The sequence below is a fragment of the Sciurus vulgaris genome (genome assembly GCF_902686455.1).
Source record: "Sciurus vulgaris genome assembly, chromosome: 17".
NCBI lineage: Eukaryota > Metazoa > Chordata > Mammalia > Rodentia > Sciuridae > Sciurus > Sciurus vulgaris.
In genome coordinates this window covers 36682810-36703729 of record NC_136478.1, presented here as the reverse complement: position 1 = coordinate 36703729, position 20920 = coordinate 36682810, and the positions used below count along the sequence as shown (strand labels likewise).

The 20920-nt window shown below is 34.0% G+C and overlaps 1 protein-coding gene across 2 annotated transcripts in view; it reads right to left on the bottom strand.

Annotated features, from left to right (window-relative positions):
• ITFG1 (integrin alpha FG-GAP repeat containing 1) overlaps window positions 1-20920 on the bottom strand; it is a 264804-nt gene that overhangs the window by 35057 nt on the left and 208827 nt on the right. For both annotated transcript variants that reach the window (XM_079117640.1, XM_079117641.1), the window contains one exon: window positions 17997-18075. In XM_079117640.1, the coding sequence (XP_078973766.1) occupies window positions 17997-18075 (79 nt within the window). The remainder of the gene's footprint in view (window positions 1-17996; window positions 18076-20920) is intronic.

The window sequence follows — 20920 nt, the reverse complement described above, 5'->3', positions numbered from 1 at the left end:
CCTAGAGACTAGCTGGAGAGAAGGCAGACCAACACGTGATCGTTGGACTTAAGAAATGAAATGGTGGTGAGTTCTCTGGGTTTCCCTTTGGCATTGTATATTTCACAATTCGATCTGAAGAAGCCAGCAACTCCAGAAATGCCCACAGGTGTATATAAAAACAGTATCAACAAAATCTTGTTATCTTTAACAAAAGGATGAGGAAAGGAGCAACTTAGCAAGACAGAAAATTTTTAGGTAACCACTCATTTACTAGAGCCAAATATCACAGAAAATACCATGACACCATCTCTGTTGATGCTAGCAAATGCAGCGAATACCAAATAGGGAGCTGTGATTTTCACCTTCATTACCATTTATGATCCTCCCTTCCACTGTGGTGTTAATGGAGCCCACATGAGCAGCCTTGCCTGCCACTCCTATCCCAAAGTAAGGAGATAAAACAATGAAAGAGGAAATGATAAAAAAAGAAATCTGAAGCAGGAGGAAAGAAGACTATAAGCAACAATGTATGTAAATACTAATAGGCTTTCTAACTCTTGGGTTTTCCAATTTATGTTTAATTGAAGTAATTATATGTTTGGTTGAAGTGAAAACTGTAACAGTCGGATATGATTTTAAATGTTTGCAGAGGAAGTGTATAACAATTATATTTTATATGTTAAAGGGATATTACCAAGGTAAGATTTTTTTTTGTTTTAGATTAGATAGGATTCAGAAAATCATTATTTGTTTATTTTTATTTTTTATTTTTTACAGACTGCATTTTAATTCATTGTACACATGGGGTATATCATTTCTACAGTTGTGCACGATATAGATCCATACCATTCGTGTAATCGTACATAGGGTAATAATGTCTGTCTCATTCCACCATTTTTCATTCCCCGTTCCCTCTCATTTCCCTCTATGTAATTTAAAGTTCCTCCAATCTTCTCTCACCCGCACTTCCCACCCCTGTTATATATATCATCATCCACTTATCAGGGAAAACATTCAGTCTGGTTTTTTGGGACTGGCATATTTCACTTAGCATGATATTCTCTAATTCCATCCATTTATCTGCCAATGCCATGATATTCTTATTCTTTATGACTGAATAATATTCTCATATGCAGTAAAATGAAATTAAACCTCTATCTCTCACCCAGCACAAAACTCAACTCAAAATGGATCAAGGAGTTAGGAATTAGACCAGACACGTCACACCAAATAGAAGACAAAGTCGGCCCAAATCATCATCATGTTGGCTTTTGATCAGACTTCCTTAACAAGACTCCCAAAGTGTAAGAAATCAAAGCACAAAAATCAATAAATGGGAGGTACTCAAACTAAAAAGCTTTTTCCCAGCAAAGGATACAATCAGTAATGTGAAACGAGAGCCCACAGAGTGGGAGAAAATCTTTTCCACAGGCACTTCAGATACAGCACTTATCTCCGAAATTTACAGAACTTACAAAACTTTACACCAAAAATACAAAGAACCCAATCAATAAATGGGCCAAGGAACTGGACAGACACTTTACATAAGAAGACATACAGGCAATTAAGAAATATATGAAAAAGTGTTCAACATCTTTAATAATTAGAGAAATGCAAATTAAAACAACTCTAAGATTTCATCTTACTCCATTTAGAATGGCTATTATCAAGAATACAAACAGGGCTGGGGAGATAGCTCAGTTGGTAGAGTGTTTGCCTTGCAAGCACAAGGCCCTGGGTTCGATCCCCAGCACTGCAAAAAACAACAACGATAACAACAAAAAAAGCAACAAAAAGAATACAAACAATAATAGATGTTGGAGTGGATGTGGGGGAAATGGCACACTTTTACATTGCTGGCGGGGTTGCAAAAAGTAAGATTTTTATGTTACTCAAACTGGTAAAGTGATGATGCCAGTACTCTGTCAGACATGGAACAATCACTATAAAAGCTAAACAAAGAAATGCTAAAAACACTAAAGATAGTTCAAAATGGCAAGTAATTTGTAAGAAGGGGGAAAAAGAAAATAAAAAGAAAAAAACAGCAAAAACGAAAAGGTAGACTTATGCCATTATATTTCAGTAACATTACATTAAGCATAAGTGATCCAAATTCTTTTAAAAGAGAATGGCAGAGTAGATTAAAAAGGCATTACTCAGCTAAAAGTTATCCACAAGAAAATTACTTTAAATATAATGATATAAGCAGCGTTAAAATAAAAGGATGGGACTTCAGTTTCTGGTTCCACATGTGAGGGATCAGGAAGTTACCAATCTCCTGTAACATTAAGTAAAAAGCTGAGCAAATAACTCTTAGATCTGTGCTAAAGTGAAGACATGGGCAAACTGCTGCTCTCCAAACTGTTCAGACAGGTGCACAGACTGTCATAATTTACCAGTGCTGATGTAGGAAGACATGAAATGTAATTGATGAATTGCTGGATGCCCACAAAAAATGCCCCCATATTTGTTGGGGAATACAGCTAAAGAAATTGCGGAGATCACACTACTGAATTCATCCAGAATTAAAGCTCAGATGTCTCTCCTTAGGATCCACCCTCAAACAAAACAAATAACTTTGTAAAATTAAAAAAGGTAATTGTTACACTAGATTCATAGATATCAATGTAGGGGAATAAGAAACATGAAAAATCAAGGAAACATTATATATCCCAAGAGAAAACCACAAAAGAAAATTTACGAAATGTCTAAAAAACAGTTCAAAACAATGGTCTTAAGGAAGCTCAGAGATAAAAAAGAATATAGAAAAACAAATCAATGAAATCTAGAACAACAATTCATTACATGAATAAGAAATTCAACAGAGGCAGAGATCAGAAAGAGAACCAAAAAATACAAATGACAGCCACAAGACTAGATCAAGTAGAATGAAAAAATTCCAAACTTTAAGGCAGGTCTTTTGAATTGATCCAGTTAGGGAAATAAAGTAACAAGAATGAAAAAGAGTGAAGGAAGACTGCTGGACCTATGGGATACCATTAAATGAACAAATAATCCTATTATGAGAATGAGAAAGGACAGGAAAAAAAAAGGCACTGAGAGCATATTTAATAAAATAGTAGTTGAAATTTTCCCAAGATTAGGGCACCCACTTCTGTGAAGGTCAAAGAATATCAATTAGACTCAAGGAGGTTTGTTCCGGGCACATTATAATCAAGTTAGTAAAAGTAAAGGACACTTTTAAAAGCAGCAAGAAGCCAGGCATGGTGGTAGATGCTTGTAATCCCAGCAACTCAGGAGGCTGAGGCAGGAGGAGAGAAAGTTTGAGGCCAGCCTCAACAATAGTAAGGCCCTAAGCAACTTAGATCTGTCTCAAAAAGGGGTGAAATGCGGCTCGGTGGTTAAAATGCATCTGGGTTCAATCCCCAGCCAATCAGTCAGTCAATCCAAGAAGCAAGAAGGCTGGGGGAGAGCTCAGTGGCAAAAAGCTTGCTTAGCATTGCTCCCTACTCCCAAAAAAGGTGCAGTACAAGAAAAATGTCAAGTTAACAAGTGAATTTCCATTAGAACAAAGATTATTCAGCAGAAACCTTACAGGACATTAGAGAATGGGATAATATATTCAGGGTGCTGAAAGAAAAAAAGCTACAGGCCAAGAATATTATACCCAGTAAAGTAATTCTTCAGAAATTGTGAAGAAATAGTTTTTCTCAGACAAGTAAAAACACATTAAGGAGTCCTACATCTAGAAGCAAAATGATAACTGCCACCATGAAAACATGTGAAAGTATAAAGCTCTGTAGTAGATAAGAGAAATGAATTGATCTTTTTCACTATAGAAACCACCAAGATTAAGCGTATCACAAAGATTAAGCGTCAGAGCAAGCCAGGCACCGAGGCGCACACCTGTAATCCCAGCGGTTTGGAGGCTGAGGCAGGAGGATCACAAGTTCAAAGCCAGCCTCAGCAATTTAGTGAGACACTAAACAACTGAGTAAAATCCTGTCTCTAAATAAAATACAAAATAGGGCTGGGGATGTGGCTCAGTGGTCAAGTGCCCCTGAGTTTGATCCCTGGTAGTTTCCCTACCTGCCCCCCAAAAAAGTAAGAGCAGAGGAGAGGAACAAAGTTATACAAAACAATAAGAAAGCAGGAGCAGGTTGTTACATATCAATAATATCCTTGAATATTGTAAGTAGATTCAATTCCCCAATTAAAAGATAGAAGCCAGGTATGCTGGCACAAGGATCACTTGAACTCAGTAGAGCTCAGCCTTGCCAGGAAAAAAAAAAAAAAAGTAAGCTGTAGATTAGCTGGACTCATTAAAAATGAAATTAAAAAACAGAGTCAAAGAAAAACAAAAAACCAATACCAAACCTACTCACCTCCCCAGTAAAGTCACACAGACCAAAAGTGAAGGAATGGAAAAACATTGTTCCTCACAAATTGAAGCCAAAAGTGCGCAGGAGTAGTTGTACTCATGCAAAGTAAAACAGACTAAGAGACAAAGAAGATCATATCATAACAGAACAATTTAGCAAAAGTACTTCTAACAGTTGTAAGTATACATCCAGCCAACACCTTGCCACTTAAATATATAACACAAATATTAAGCTAAAGGAAGAGAGCCCAGTTTAATCAACAGCTCATACAGACAGAAAATCAACAAAGAAACATCAGAATTAAACTATATTATGGCCATTGATATTTATAGAACATTTCATCCAATAGCTGTATAATATACATTCTTTTCATCATCCCATGGAATATTCTCCAGGACAGATTATTAGGTCACAAAGTAAGTCTCAAAAAAAAAAAAAAAATCAAAATAATATCTTATGACCACAATGAAATAAAATTAGGAATGACAAGAGGAACTGTGGAAGTTGCATAAGTACATGGAAATTAAATATGTTGCAGAATGATCATGAAGAAATGAAAAAGCAAAAACACTTCTTAAATGAAAATGGAAGCACAACATGACAAAACCTATTTGATATAGCAAAATCAGGATTAACAGGGAAGTTTACAGCAATAAACATCAAAAAGTAGAAACATTTCAAGTCATTAACCTAACCAAAAAAAAAAAAAAAAAAAAAAAAACAGACCAAAGAAACAAAATGTTTAAGACTGACTAACTAGATAAAAGACATGAATAAATAAAGGTAGAGATGTAAAAGGATTCATGATATCTGATGCCATAGTAGTATAAAAGATCATTAGGGACAACAAGAAATGGATAAGTTCCTGAACACATATAACCCACCCAAAATTAACCTATAAAGAAATAGAAAACCTAAAATTAGTAAGGCTGAGCAATGAAATTGAATTGGTAATTAAAAAAAAAAAAAAAAAAGGCCCAGAACTGGATGGCTTTGTTGCTAAATTCTACTAAACTTTTTTTTCGCTATCAAAGAATATTTATTTATTTATTTATTTATTTATTTATTTTGCTGACAATTGAACCCAGTGCATCACACATGCCAGCAAACCTCTATAACTGAGCCACTACCCCAGCCCTCTGCTACACTTTTAAAGAAGTAACACCAACTGTTCTAAAACCATTCCAAAAAGTGGAAAGGTAGGAAATCCTTCCTTATTCTATGAGACCAGCATTTCTTTGATATGAAAACCAGACAAAGATACAACAAAAATAAGAAATAATATACCAGTATGTTCTGTTGAACATAAAGGTAAAAATTCTTAACAAAGTACTAGCAAACTGAATCTAATAGCACATCAAAAAGATTATATACCATGACCAAGAGGGACTTATCCCAGGGAATATAAGGGTAGTACAACATACACAAATTAATAAATGTGATATTTTAAATATATTAACAGAATGAAGGACAAAACTCATATGATCATCTCAGTAAGACACAGAAAAAACATTTGATAAAAACCATTGTCCCTTCATGATAAAAATACTCAAAAAATTAGGTATAAAAGTAATAAACAATACAATGAAATCCTTTTTATATGGCAAACCCACAACTATTATAGTGAACAGGAAAAAACACAAGTGTTTCATTTCAGATCTAGAACAATTCAAGGATGCCCACTCTCATTACTTTTATTCATCATAGTACTAAAAGTTTTATCCAGAGCAATAATGGAAGAAAAAAGCATCTGAATTGGAAATGGAAAAGTCACACTATCCCTTTTTGCAGACATGATTTTATATATAAGAAAACCTGGGATGGGTATGTAGCTCAGTGGTACAACATGTGCTGAGCATATTTAAGGCTCTGGTTTTAGTCTCTAGCACTGGAGAACAAAACCAAAAACAAGACAAAGTCTCCATCTAAACACTGATAAGTGAATTCCATAAAATTGCAGGATACAAGATCAATATATAAAAACAAGTCATGTTCTTATATACTAACAATGAACTAGCTGAGGAGGAAATCAAGAAGGAAATCCCATTTACAACAGCTACCAAATCAAAACAAACAAAGACTAGGAATAAAATTTAACCAAGGAGCTAAAAGAACATTACTATAAAAACTAAAACTTCTGATTAAAAAAATTAAAGAGGACATGCAAAAAAGGAAAGATATCTCATGTTCATAGATTAGAAAAACAATACTGTTAAAATGTCCATAACACACAACGCAATATTCAGATTCAATATAATCCTTATCAAAATACCAATGAGAGTTTTCATAGAAATAGAAAAACCTTTAAAGTTTGTATGGAACCACAAAAGACCCTGCAAAGCCAAACTAATCCTCAGCAAAAAGAACAAAGCTGGAGGCATTACAATACCTGACTTCAAAACACATTACATGGCTGGGGTTGTAGCTCAGTGGTAGAACACTGGATTTGATCCTCAGCACCACATAAAAATAAATAAAGATATTGTGTCCATGTACAACTAAAAAAATATTTAAAAAAACAAATTATAAAGCTACAGTAACCAAAACAGCATGATACTGGCATAAAAACCAGCACATAGATCAATGAAATAGAACAGAGAACCCAGAAATTAATCTATGCACATGAAATCAACTGATTTCTGACAGAGACACCAAAAACAAACTGGAGAAAGGACAGCCTCTTCAATAAATGGTGCAGAGAAAACTGGATATCCATATGCAAAATAATAATGAAGTTAGATTCCTGCTATCATTTGGAAGTGTCTCAAAAGGCCCATGTGTTAAAAGCCCATAGTGCTACTGGGAAGTGGTAGAACTTCTAAGGTGTGGAACCTAGTGGAAGTACCCAGCCTATTTTTTTTTTTGGAACCAGGGACTGAACCTAGGAGCACTAAACCACTGAGCCATAGCCCTTTTTATTTTTTATTTGAGATGGCTTCGCTAAGTTGCTGTGGCCGACTTTGAACTTGTGATCCTCCTATTTCAGCCTCCCAAGCCCATGGGGTTACAGGCCTGTGCCACTAGGTCCAGCAGGGTCTCTAGTCTTAACTGCCAATTTGTTTTACATAATAATATGATCTAAGAAGGATTTTATAAAGCACAGTTAAGGTTTCTGAGTAAGCCCTCCTGATTTCAAGTTTTGGCTTTTCTCATCTCTTGTGTTAAACCAGGCAAGTTGCTTAACCTCTCCAAAGAGGTTAAAATTCTAATAAGCATTTATTGAATGATCAGTCTGTGTCAGGCACAATTCTTGGCTGAATAAGTATATACTGTTGAACAAGACAGGTATTGCTCTCAAGTCATTTAAGTTTTGTGGAAGGGGTTGGGTGCGTTAGGAGAAAGAAAATACGAAAATACCAGTTAATAAGATAACTGCTATGACCCCTGGGGCCTGGCAAAGTCTGAATTTCTGTTATCTTACAACATCTACTTCTACTCTCATGCTCACTCTGCATCTGTTGTGTATCTGTTATATAGGCCTCCTTAATGCCATGATTTCACCAAGAACATTCCCATCTCAGAGCCATTTTACTTTTGGGGACACACCCATCCTTCTAGTATCTTAATGGTTCACCCCTTAGTATCTTTGTTCAAATGTCACTTCACTAAGCACTTCTCTGATCACCTTTTAAAAAAAACCACAACATTCCCCTCCCCACCCTCACTATTCCCTAAGTAACTTACCACTTACATACGATTATTTCTTCTACCCCCATTAAAATATAAGTTCACATGAGCAAGAATCTTTGCTTTGTTCACTTCTATAACCCCAGCATGTAGAGTAATACCAGCACAATACTTAATATTTGTTGAATAAATGAATAATACAAATAAAAACAGGTTGATGTGATGTAGAGTGACTCAAGGCCAACTTCTGGTTGGTCAGTCAGTCAGAGAAGGCCTCTCTTAGGAAGAAAATGTGTAAGATGACTTGTGAATGATGGGAAGTCAGTTGGTAAAATTATGGGAACCATTTTAGGTACAAGAAGATGGCAGCATGTACGCAGGTTGTAGCAGTGATGGAAGGAAATGGACAGGTTGGGGATATGTGATGAAGGTAGGATCAACTAGATTTTTTCATGGACTAATATGGAGGTTGTGAAGGTAGGAGGTAATCAAGAAGGAATCTGAGATACTGAATGTTTTCACCAGAAAGAAATGACATGTTTGATAGATATGAGTACCCTAATTTGAACATAAGTATGGACAATTTTAATGTGTTAATTAAAAAAATGAATCTGAGGAAGAACTTTGAAAACATTATGCAAAATGAAAGAAACTTGACACAAAAAGCCATTTTTTATGGTATGATCCCATTTATATGCAGTTTTCAGAGTAGGTAGATCCACAGAGAAACAAAGTAGATCATGGTTACTAGGGTCTGGAGGGAAAGGGTAATGAGGCATGAATACTAATGGTTACTGGGTTTTATTTTGGGGTTGATGAAAATGTTCTGAAATTAGGAAGTGTCATGTCTGCAAAACATTGTAAATAAACCAAAAACCACTGAACTGTACATGTTAAATGGTGAATTTTATGGTATGTGAATTACACCTGAAAAGAATCACATTGGATTTGGGGCTGGAGTAATCGATACCAGGCATCTATCTATTACTTAGAAAAAGGTAGTTGGTGAAAAGTAAATTGGATGGAGGTAGAATGCATAATCACATGTTCTTTGGATCCAACTAGTGAGATCAAGTTTTGGAAAATTAACATACAACTATGGTCCTGATTGATTAAACTGATCATTGTACATTGATGATATGATTGGAGTCAGTGTTGAATCTCTGTATTTGTTTCTAGGACAAAGTCTGTTAAAGTACATAGCTCTTCCTGACTGCTCTAATCCTGAATCCTGATTATTTCCTGCAGTTAGATAACCTCTCTCACTGAAGATCTCTTCAGAAGGCTGGAATCCAATAACTTTATTAGAATATTAAAATAACCATACAGCATAGAAAACTCTGATGAATAAAAAGAATCATTTCTTCCTCCTCTAAATTGATTATGCAGAATATGAAGTTTTCCCCTCAATTTCTTCTTAATTCACAAACATATTGTTTTGTATTGAGTGCAGGAAGAATCTGAGTAAGAATTATCTCTAGACCAGTTCTTAATCAAAGGTGATTTATACTCAAGAGATATTTGACAATATCTACAGACATTTTTGATTGTCAAAACTGGAGAGTGCTACTGGACTTTAGTGGATAGAGGCCAGGGAGGCTACTAAGAATCTAACAGTAAATAAAACAACTTCACAACAAAAAGCCCAAAATGTCAACAGTGCAACTATTAAAAAATTCTGATGTATAAGAACTTTACATATAAGAATTTTTACACAAGGTTATAAGTCCCAACAATAAAACTTTATAAATTCATGAATATTCAGTTACAATTCTAATCTTCTATGAATATTTGCTTATTTGCTTTTTTACAGTGCTGGGGACTGAACTCAGGGCCTTGTACCTGATAGGCAAGAACTCTACCACTGAGTTACTTACTCATCCCTTTCTTTGGATGTTTAGATTTCCTTATCATCTTTCTATCTATTTATTTCAACAGTAATATTCTGTGCTAGGTATTTTATGGCAGTGGAAAAAGAAAGCTGAAATAGGTAAAGATCTGAAAATTGAGGAACTTATGTTTCAAGGGGGAACATATGAGAAGCTCATCCAATGGTCCTGTGCTCATCTTCCCTTATTTTTGATAGTTTAATAAAGAGCTGGGTCAGTCGTTTGAATAGCTTAATAACTGAGGCACAGTTCCAGATGCTTTTTAAACAGGGAACTACCATATTATTTTCCATAGTGACTGTACAGTTATTTTTTTCTTTGTGTTATTTTCTTCATTTTTAAAAATTTATAGTAGTCATTTTGTTGGATAGAATCTTTTTGCATTTTCCTAATGATTGATGATGTTGGGTGTGTATTCATGTCTTACTGGCTATTTCAAAACCTTCTTTGGAGAAATGTCTATTCAAGATTTATATCCATCATAACATTTTGTTGTTGAGTGCCCCATATGTTTTAGGATTTCTTCTTGAGACAATACCTTTATTTAAAGTGAAGGTTTTACTTATTCTATTTTTCTATAGTCAAAACTGTAAAGCAGCCTTTCAAAGTAATTACTCCTTCATACGGTGGACTATGAAAATAATTAATACTAGGAGAATATTAAAGAATACTGATTAGGCTGGACTCAGTGGTACATGTTTATAATCCCAGCTACTTGCAGGAGGCTGAGGTAGGAGAATTAGAAGTTCAAGACCAGCCTTAGCACTTAGTGAGACCTTGTCTCAAAATAAAAATTAAGGGCTGAAGATGTAGTTCAGTGGTGGAGTACCCCTGGATTAAAAAAAAAAGTGATTTATATATGTGGGTGAAGGAATGGCAGACATTAAAAAGCTTAAGAGAAGGTTATATAATTTTTGTTCCTGAAATTTAGTTCTGGAATATAAAATAGAAGCCTGAGTTTGCCAATACTGTGGAATAATTCTGTTTTAACGGTAAGAGATTTTTCAGACCACTACTGTCTCCTTTTCTAAACTATTTGAGTGTATTAAATGGTATCTTCCTAGGTAAAAGGGATAATTTGCCTCTTAATAATGAATACTTACCCCATCTCATCTATTATTCAGATATCACTAAAAGAAATGATAAGGGCTGGGGCTGTAGCTCAGTGGCAGAGTGCTTACCTAGCATGTGTGAGGTACTGGGTTTGATCCTTGGCACCTAATAAAATAAACAAATAAAATAAAGAAACCTGTCCATCTACAACTAAAAAAATAAATGATATCTATTGATTACAGAATAAGTGCTTTTATTATCTATTTTAATATAAAAGAATATCAAGGGGCTGCGGTTGTGAATCAGTGGTAACACACTTGCCTAGCATGTGTGAGGCACTGGGTCCAATTCTCAGCACTGCATATAAATAAATGAATAAAATAAAGGTCCATTAATGACTAAAACATATTAAAAAAAAAAAAAAAGAATGTCAGTAACCTCATATTTGCCAGGAAGTACTATTTGGTTCTTTGTATTCAGTCTGTAGGTTAGTACTCAATTTTTTAGCTTGTGAATATAAGTAAATTGTTATTTCTGTTTTATTCAATCAAATTGTAAATACCATGTATTACTGAAAAGCTTTAAAAAGTAGATCTGAGTCGGGCACAGTGGTGCATGCCTGTAATCCTAGTGGCTTGGGAGGCTGAGGCAGGAGGATCGCAAGTTCAAAGATAGTCTCAGCAAAAGCAAGGTGCAAAGCAACTCAGTGAGGCCCTGTCTCTAAATAAAAAAACAAAAAAGGGCTGGGGATGTGGCTTAGTGGTTAAGTGTCCCTGGGTTCAATCCCTGGCACTAAAAAAAAAGAAAAAAAAAAAAGAAGAAATTAATCTTTCTAAAGCACAGCTCTGTTTATATTCCTAAGTGGCTTCCCATTACCCAAGAATCAAGAACTTCCATGATTGAACATTTAATTACTTATCAGCCTTATCTATTTCTATTCCTTTTATACACTCCGCACATATCCAGCTTGACTTCCAGTATATCTAGCTTTTCCACTTCCATGTTCCATGCCATTTTTCATCATTTTCAATCTCTGCCTATTACCCTATCTCTATAACCTCAGCACTCCCATATCTTACAAAAATAGCATTGTCCCATCAATCCTTTATTAACCTCACTCTCCAAACTAGAAATAAATTCTTCCCACCAAATGTCAGAACTGTGTCTTGTACCTCTATTTTATATCAGTTGGCCTGGAACTGGTTTTAGAGAACTGGTTTTATATCTAATTTTTTTCTTTCTGTGTTTTACCCATTCTAGGACACCCAAGTATTTGTTAATTGAATGCTTGCATAAAATTAGTACAAAGGCTTCCATATTTTAAAAATAAAATTTAAGGCAGAAAACTTGAACAGAGTGCTTAACTAAAACATAATTATAGTTCATTTCTGGTTATAAGATTACTTAATCTAATATAAAGTAATGGAAATTGTTCATAGAAACTAAATGCAAACCAATAGATTTGTACTTATAAAGCACCTACACATGCTAGGAGCTATTTCAGATACTGAATGTTATCTCATTGAATTTTACAGTATCTCTGCATGGTAGCTCCTATTATCACCATTCTACAGCTGAGGAAACTGAGGCTCTGAAAGCTCGAATTACTAATCTTAAGCTTTCAGAGCCTCAGGTTTTTAGCTGTAGAATATCTTTTAAACTCAGGCCTATCTAACAACAAATATTGAACATTTTAAAATTACATCATTATTTGTAAGTGTCATCTTGCAAAAGGCTTGGGGCATCTTAAAAGAAGAAATTATTCCTAACAATCTTTATTTCTTTTTAAACCATGGTAACTATGTAAAGTGAAATGATGACTACAATTTAACAAACACAAACTGTTGTTTTATAATTTTTTTTCTGCCTTAGGCTTTATGATTTCTTTACTTCATGATCTTTTTATTTCATAATGATTCCAGAAAAAGCATTTAGGTAATGGTTATATTCCATGTCTTTCTAGGGAGTTGCTCATCCTACTTTAGTAGTTGAATGAATGATAGAGCCTATAGTCCACTAATCCAGTGATTTTAACACATAGCTTGATGTTTATTCCTGAGAGATATCTTTCATGACCTAGGACTTAGGAGCTACTTCTAAGTAATATTAATAGCTAACATTCATTAGTAATTACTCTGTACCAGTTAGTATGGTGCTAAGTACTTCCCATGATGTTCTCATTTAATAGGACTAGCTGTGAGACTTCCTGTCAGGAAATCTATTGATGGATAAGGAAGAGGAGAAAATTCCACAATATAGTAAGCCTAAATTATTATCCTGATACTCTGCTCTTGCATCTTTTTGTTTTGTTTTGTTTAGGAAAGATATGTTTACATTTTTCTAATACATTCTGAAGAAGAAAACAGATTCTCTTCAAGATATTTTCTGACATTTTCAACATTCAAAACCAGCAAAGTCACATTTTCAACTAATCAACTGCAATTAAACTCAGTCATTTTAATCAAATTTATAGATTAAAATATATGAACCGACTGTTTTATTAAATGATACATTTGTGACTGCCTTACTTTGCCTTTTCCAGTCAAAAAGGTCTACTTTTTTTTTTGTTTTTTTGGGGCAGGGTTGGCAGTACTGGGGATTGAACTCAGGGGCACTCAACCACTGAGCCACACCCCAGCCCTGTTTTGTATTTTATTTAGAGACAGGGTCTCACTGAGTTGCTTTGTACCTCCCTGTTGCTGAGACTATCTCTGAACTTGTGATCCTCCTGCCTCAGCCTCCTGAGTCACTGGAATAACAGGTGTGTGCCACTGCTAGAAAGATTAATTTCTACAATTAAATTTCTAGAGATCTCAACATTCTGGCAGCTAATCTCTGATATTACTTGTGATAAACTGAGCCATTTAGAGATAGTGTATAAAGGAACTTTATACACTCTTTGTGGGAATGTAAATTGGTACATTCACTAGAGAAAATACTACAAATATTCCTAAAAAACTAAAAGCAGAACTACCATATGATCCAGTTATTCTACTCCTGAGTATAATACCCAAAGGAAATGATGTCAACATTCAAAAGAGAATTGCAGCACTATACACAATAGCAAAGATAAAGGATCAGCCCAGATGTCAAGTTAATAGAGAAATGTATAACAGGGACTTAGGCTGCACTTGCTAAAAGTAGTGACCCCCTTTAGGCCAGGGGTAATTAAAAGTAGGATAAAAACTGGCAACTCTGCCTTTATTTTGTATTTGTCTCACATCCCTCTTTAGCTCTACACTTAGGTGCATGTTAATCATTTAGTCTTCATCTAAAAACTGGTGATGCAAGGTTTACTAGCCCTAAATTTACTAACTGATCCCATTCCCCTCAAGACTGAGGCAAGATTTGCAGCATTCTATTTCAGACCCCTGGAGTAGCACCTAGAAAATTTCAGTCCTCCTCTTTCCAGGAGCATCAGGAGAAAGGTACTTCACCTTGTCTATTATGCAGGAACAATCATTTCATGGGAACTGAATTGCTCCCTTCCAGGATCATAGGTTGATAGATAAATATCCTAAATAAACGTGTCCTGAGGGTTCAGGATGTAGCTCAGTGGTAGAGCACTTGCCTAACAGGTGTGAGGCACAGGGTTCAGATTCTCAGCACTACATGTAAATTAAAAATGAAGATATATCGACAACTAAAAAATAAATAAATAAATAAATAAGATATTAAAAAAAAAAAGAGAAGGACTCCTGAGGTACCCCCAAAAACCAGATTTGAAATGTTGATCAACCTGATCAACATTTAACAATTAAAACTGCTTAATTAATGCATACCTCTCTCTCCTGCCCCAATTCTCGCTCCATTTAAACTGACAGCTCTTATTAGTACCTCTAAGACACAGGGATAAGATGCTAGATCTCACCTTGCCCCTTCCCATGGTCATACTGATTAAAGTTCTGTTCCTACTTTTTACCATTACTTTTTCTGTTTGTTTTTTGTAGTGAGTGGCTGGACCTGGTTAGTTGGGATCCCCAGAGGTAGGCATGTGGCCTAGGACTCTGGTAAAAAGCAAATAAAGAAAATACAGTCTATGTACAGAAATGAATTATTATTAAGCAATAAGAATAATAAAATAATTTCATTTGCAGGAAAATGGATGGAACTGGAGAAAGTTATGTTAAATGAAATAAGTGAGACACAGACAAGTATCACATGTTTTCTCTCATGTATAGAAACAAAAGCAAAACAACAAAACAAAACAAAAAACAAACCGAGGAGTGGGATAACTGGGTCAAAAGGTGGGTTCATTCTAAGTTTTCTGAGGATTCTCCACACTGCTTTCCAGAGTGGCTGTACCAATTTGCAACTCCACCAGCAATGTAATGTGCCTTTTTCCCCACATCCACGCCAACATCTGTTATTGTTTGTGTTCTTGACAATAGCCATTCTAACTGGAGTAAGATGAAATCTTAGAGTTGTTTTAATTTGCGTTTCTGTAATTACTAGAGATATTGAACACTTTTTCATATATTAATTGCCTATGTGTCTTGTTCTGTAAAGTGTATGTCCAGTTCCTTGGTCCATTTATTGACCCAGTTATACCACTCCTTGGTTTATACCCAAAGGACTTAAAATCAGCAAACTACAGGAACACAGCCACATCAATGTTTAGCAGCTCAGTTGACAATAGCTAGATTGTGGAACCAACCTAGATACCCTTCAACAGATGAACAGATAAAGAAACTCTGGTATATATACACAATGGAATACTATTTAGTCATAAAGAAGAATATTATGGCATTTGCAAATAAATGGATGGAATTGGAGAATATCATGCTAAGTGAAATAAGCCAAGCCCAAAAAACCAAAGGAAGAATGTTTTCTCTGACAAGTGCAGAATGATATATAATGGGGGTGTGGGGTGGGTGGGAAGTGAGAGAAGAATGGGGGAACTTTAGATTATGTAGAAGGAAATGAGAGGGAGGAGGGTATGAAAAATGGTGGAATGAGACAGACATCATTACCCTATGTACATGTATGATTACATGAATGGTATGAATCTACATCATATACAACCATAGAAACAAAATGATGTACCCCAATGATGTACCCCATTTGTGTGCAATGAATCAAAATGCAGTCTATAAAAAATTAAAAGATAAATAAAAACAAAAACAAAAACTACCTGAATGTATAAGAGACTCAGGTGAAGGGGGAGAATGGACATGATCAAGGAAGAATATATACGTATATGTAAATGTCAGTGAAACTCATTAATTGTATTATTAGTTTATGTTAACAATTATAATTAAAACAAGAACCAAATGGTTTTTGGTATTGGCAGATATAATGGATAATTACTGCTTAAAGCGTAGAAATCAGAATGGTAATAATTAAAATTATATAAAAACATTATGCATGTGTTACAACCAATAATTTTCTTCAATACTGTTTACCAGCCAAATGTTTCTTTGCTTTTCAGACATGCGGAGCTCTCAGTCTGAAATACAGTTTAATTGCTCCAATATATGAAGTATGTGTGATATTCTAATGTATAATTAGAAATATATTGGGCTGGAGGTATAGCATAGTGGTAGAGGGTTTGCCTTCTATACTTGAGCCCCTGGATTCCATTCCATAGACTACCAAGAAAAAGAATATTTTGTTTTCCTGTCACATAGCTCCTTGGAATCTCTGAAGCAGTACCTTTTTTGTATGGTAATAATATGGCTGGAAGCTCCTAGAGAGTCTCAGGACAGGGGTTGGTTGCAAGGGTAATTATCCATGTAAGAAAAGGGTAGGGACTTTCAGAGCCTTTCTTCCTTTCCAGGGAAGGGAAAGGGCTGAAGGTTGAGTTGATCACCAGTGGCTAAAGATTTAATCAATCATGCCTACCTATGCCTACCATAAAACATAAGAGGAAAGGGTTGGAAAGCTTCCAGACTGGTGAACATATCAATGTTCTGGGAAACTGGCAAACCTCAAGTATATGGTTAGAAATTCTTGTTCTTAGGATCTTGACCTATGTATCTTGACCTATGTTCATCTAGCTATTTGTATTGTTTATTAAAAACCAGTAAATGCAAATGTTTTCTTGAGTTCTTTGAGCCATTTTAGGAACTGACTGAACCTAAGGATACAGACACGGGAAATACCAATTTAAAGACTATTAGAAGTACTGGATACCTGGACAGCATTGCATCTGGTGTCTGAGTAGAGGGCATGTGATAGTGATAGAAATGAGTAGAATTATAAGACAATTAATACTGAAGAATCAGTTGGTGTGGGAAAAAATCCATATACCTGGTTACAGATGTATTATTTGTTGAATGAGTGTGAATAAGAGGAAAAAACAGTTTTTTTTTCTTTTATCGTAGCATGTGATTGCTTAATACCACTTTTAGAATAGACCAAGGGAACACAGAAGGTGGGGGTTACTTGGGTTTTTTTCCTTAGCTACATTAATAAATAATAAACTCAAAGGAAAAAGGGAAATATTTTTTCCTCTAGATTTAAATAGCAGGGTCAAGTAAGTAATATAAGAGGGAGAGAAACAATTCTTGGTCTCATAATGTTATTCAAATATGACCATGGTAATCATAGAAATGATTACCATGTATTTATTGTAATATGGATCTAATCTTATGTCAAATGCACATTCTTTGTTCAGTCTTATTTCCTTTTTTGACTTAACTGCATTTCTCTTTATTATTTATTTGCATGTATAAGTAGACCTTTTTTTCATACTCACAAATCAAAAAAACCTCAATATTTTCTAGCTTCTATTTCACATATTAAAATCTAGGAGTAATTTAGATTGTAGTATTAATTGGATTTCTAATTTTTACTTCTTCTAAAATGAGCTTAATTTATATAATTTAACTTTTCACTCTTTAAAATAACTCAGTTTCTCCAAATTTCTCTATTAGTTCAACTGGGAAAAAAAAAAAAAAAAGGATTTGGGTCCTTCACAATGGTGATAAATGAAGAATTAAATGTTAATATTTTGCCATGAGGATCTTTTTATTATCTGTTGGTATAAGTCTAAAAGTTTTATTATGGGGTATGAAAAAAATTTTTGTCATCAGTTTACCTTGTCAATATATTGAATAAAGGTGATTCTGTACATTATGAACATTATATCTGGCCTTACCTGAACCATTTTTCAGATACCCATTTGCATCTACAGCTGTATACATGATATATGGTCCAGGCTGATTCACTCCAAAAGGCTGCAATAAGAAAGGAAATAGTTAGCTTTGGAAAGCAAGTGAGTGATTTGAAATTTCATGTAAATCTATCATTAATACAGTAAAAAATTCTTACATGTAATTCTTACATAGATGAGAATTACTTAGCACTTCTATAAGTAATACTTCAAAATAAAACCTGGTTAGTAGAAAATTCTTAACATTGTAAATGACCTGATAGTTACAAACTGGGTATTTCTAATATCTAATATTTTTTTTCTTTATAAAGACAATTATTTTAAGCAAAATTTTATTCACTACTTTTGGTTTTACCTGAATAGAACTACAAGAGTTTTGGGGTGGGATGTAGCTCAGTGATAGAGTGCTTATTAGCATGTATGAGACCCTGGGTTCAATCCTTAGCACTACAAAAAAACTAAAACAATAACAAACAAAAAACAACAATTTTTTATTATAGTATTTCTGTTGAATATAGCATTGCATTTTTTCCTACAAGGATGGACACTGTTTACATTTTCCCACTAAAATATCAAAGTAAATAAAATCCATCTATAATAATTACAATTGAATGAAAAACATTAATAATTATATCTACCACTTTTAACCCCCTACTCATTTGGAGAAAAATTATATTCCACTTAAGAAAAAGCTGACAGACTGACAAAGCCTAATTACAATGATAAGTTTATCTTCAACTTGTATGTTGCTTATTACTAGAATATTGTTCAAACTTTGAATGAACGAAATATTTATTTTCTTTAAAAATTAAATAGGACATAAAGAAACTAATGACTGCAATGGATTTTCCTATAAAGAGATGACAAAATGTTTAAGTGCTTTAAACTCTTGAATATTTTCACAAAAATGAAATTGCACTGATCTTCCCAATAAAGTAGGGAAAAGTTAACAACATTTAGATAGTTTATTGATGCTCTGAAAATGATTTTCCTCCAGAATTGGCAAGAAATAATTAATTTTATCAATACCACAATTCCTTGATTGATATTTTTAAGAACTTTAGACTTTAATGTGCTTCCAAAGGCCACGAGAAAATAGGTATAAGAATGGAATTACTCAGAAGATATGACAAACTGAATAAAAGATGTAAATAATATCACACAAATAAAGCAAATTGTTAAAGTATTTTTATGTAGAAAGATGAATATTACACTTTGTATTTTGTACTGTTTTCATGAAAGAGTTACTGAAATTCAATATATGTATATATTCTTATTTTGCAAAAAGGAAAGGAAAAGCATTGTTCTTTAGATATCCAGTTTTAAGCCAACCACAGATAGTTTTTTTGTTTTTTAAGCATAGCAGAGATTGAATGCTTTACCACTAAACTACAATTCCAGCCTTTTATTTTGAGACAAGTTCTCACTAAGGTGCTGAGGGCACTAAGTTGCTGACAGTGGGTTTGAATTTGAAATCCTCCTGTGTCAGCTTCCTGAGTTACTGGGATTACAGGTGTGAATCACCATATCACTTACCACAGATATATGAACAGAAGTTAAGGTAAGAAATTATCTTCTTCTTGCAATTATTCTTTTTCTTCATAGTTTTACATATATAAGTATATGTGCTTGTGCTTTTAAAAGTACATTATTTTGAGACATTCATAATTAAGCATATAGCTATAGTACATTTCTACTGCTTTAGGATATTCCATATGATTATAACATAAATATTTTTCTTATTGTTGAAAGTTTCCCATTGCTTTTGCAGTAATAAACATGGCATTCTTACATATGAATATTACCACTATATTCCCATCAGCAGCATATAAGAGATACTACTGGTTTATGTACTTAACATTGTGAATGCAGTAATACTTCTTAAAATAAATTTTTCTCTGTTTTATTGGGATAGGATATAACCTTTTAAACTTTAAACTTTTCTTATTCTAGGGAGACCTGGAGATACTTATGAGGTCACACCTACCACTGTTATAATGCCTTCAAATTTAATTTGTTATCCATAGTATAATCTAGACACTGGAACAGCTATCTTGGATTATAAGACTTTTCAGTGAATATTCCCAATTATATTCTTGAATATTTTTCTAATTCACTTGGCATATTTCATACTACTATACACAGTATCTTACTTTACAGGCTATATGGGCATTTTTCTCTCTCCCACCCATATTCAATTAAAAAATTAGGTCAGCATGTCTGAATTATAGAGCAAAAATTCACCTCTCATCATGGGCCAATCATTCTGATACATGTTGTTTCTCTGTTTGTACATGGCGTAAAGGCATACCATTTGTGTAATCATAAATTTACATAGGGTAATGTTGTTTTCATTCTGGTATTTAAACACAATATCCAGAAATCCAGATTTAATTCCTCTACACATTGCTTCTCAAAGTATAACAAAGGCTCTTGGGGCTCCCTAAACACTCAGAACAGATCACATTAGGTAAACTCTATTTTAATATTAATACTATTATATTAGTAATGCTGCCATTTATATTTTACACCATGTTAACAACTGTACTAATGACACAAAAGCAAGGGTAGTTAATTAGCAGTCGCACCAAAAATGGGTATTTAGACTTGGTTATTTAGAAAATGGACAAATAGAGTCTGATAGTATTTGCTGTTAATTATAAAATTTAAGCTTCCAAGTTAAAACTAGAATTTTGAAAAATTGCAATAACTGCTACCATAAACTGACATCTTCCTAATACTTAGTTTTTCTGATGCAATTAGTGGTGACGTTAATAATCACGATTTCAAAATATTATACAATGAAATGTGTCATCATCAGAAAAATCTGTGTAACTCAGTATTCCAAAATTTTTCAAATGGACAATGAATAATGTTACAAAAACATGCATATATAAAAGATCCATTTA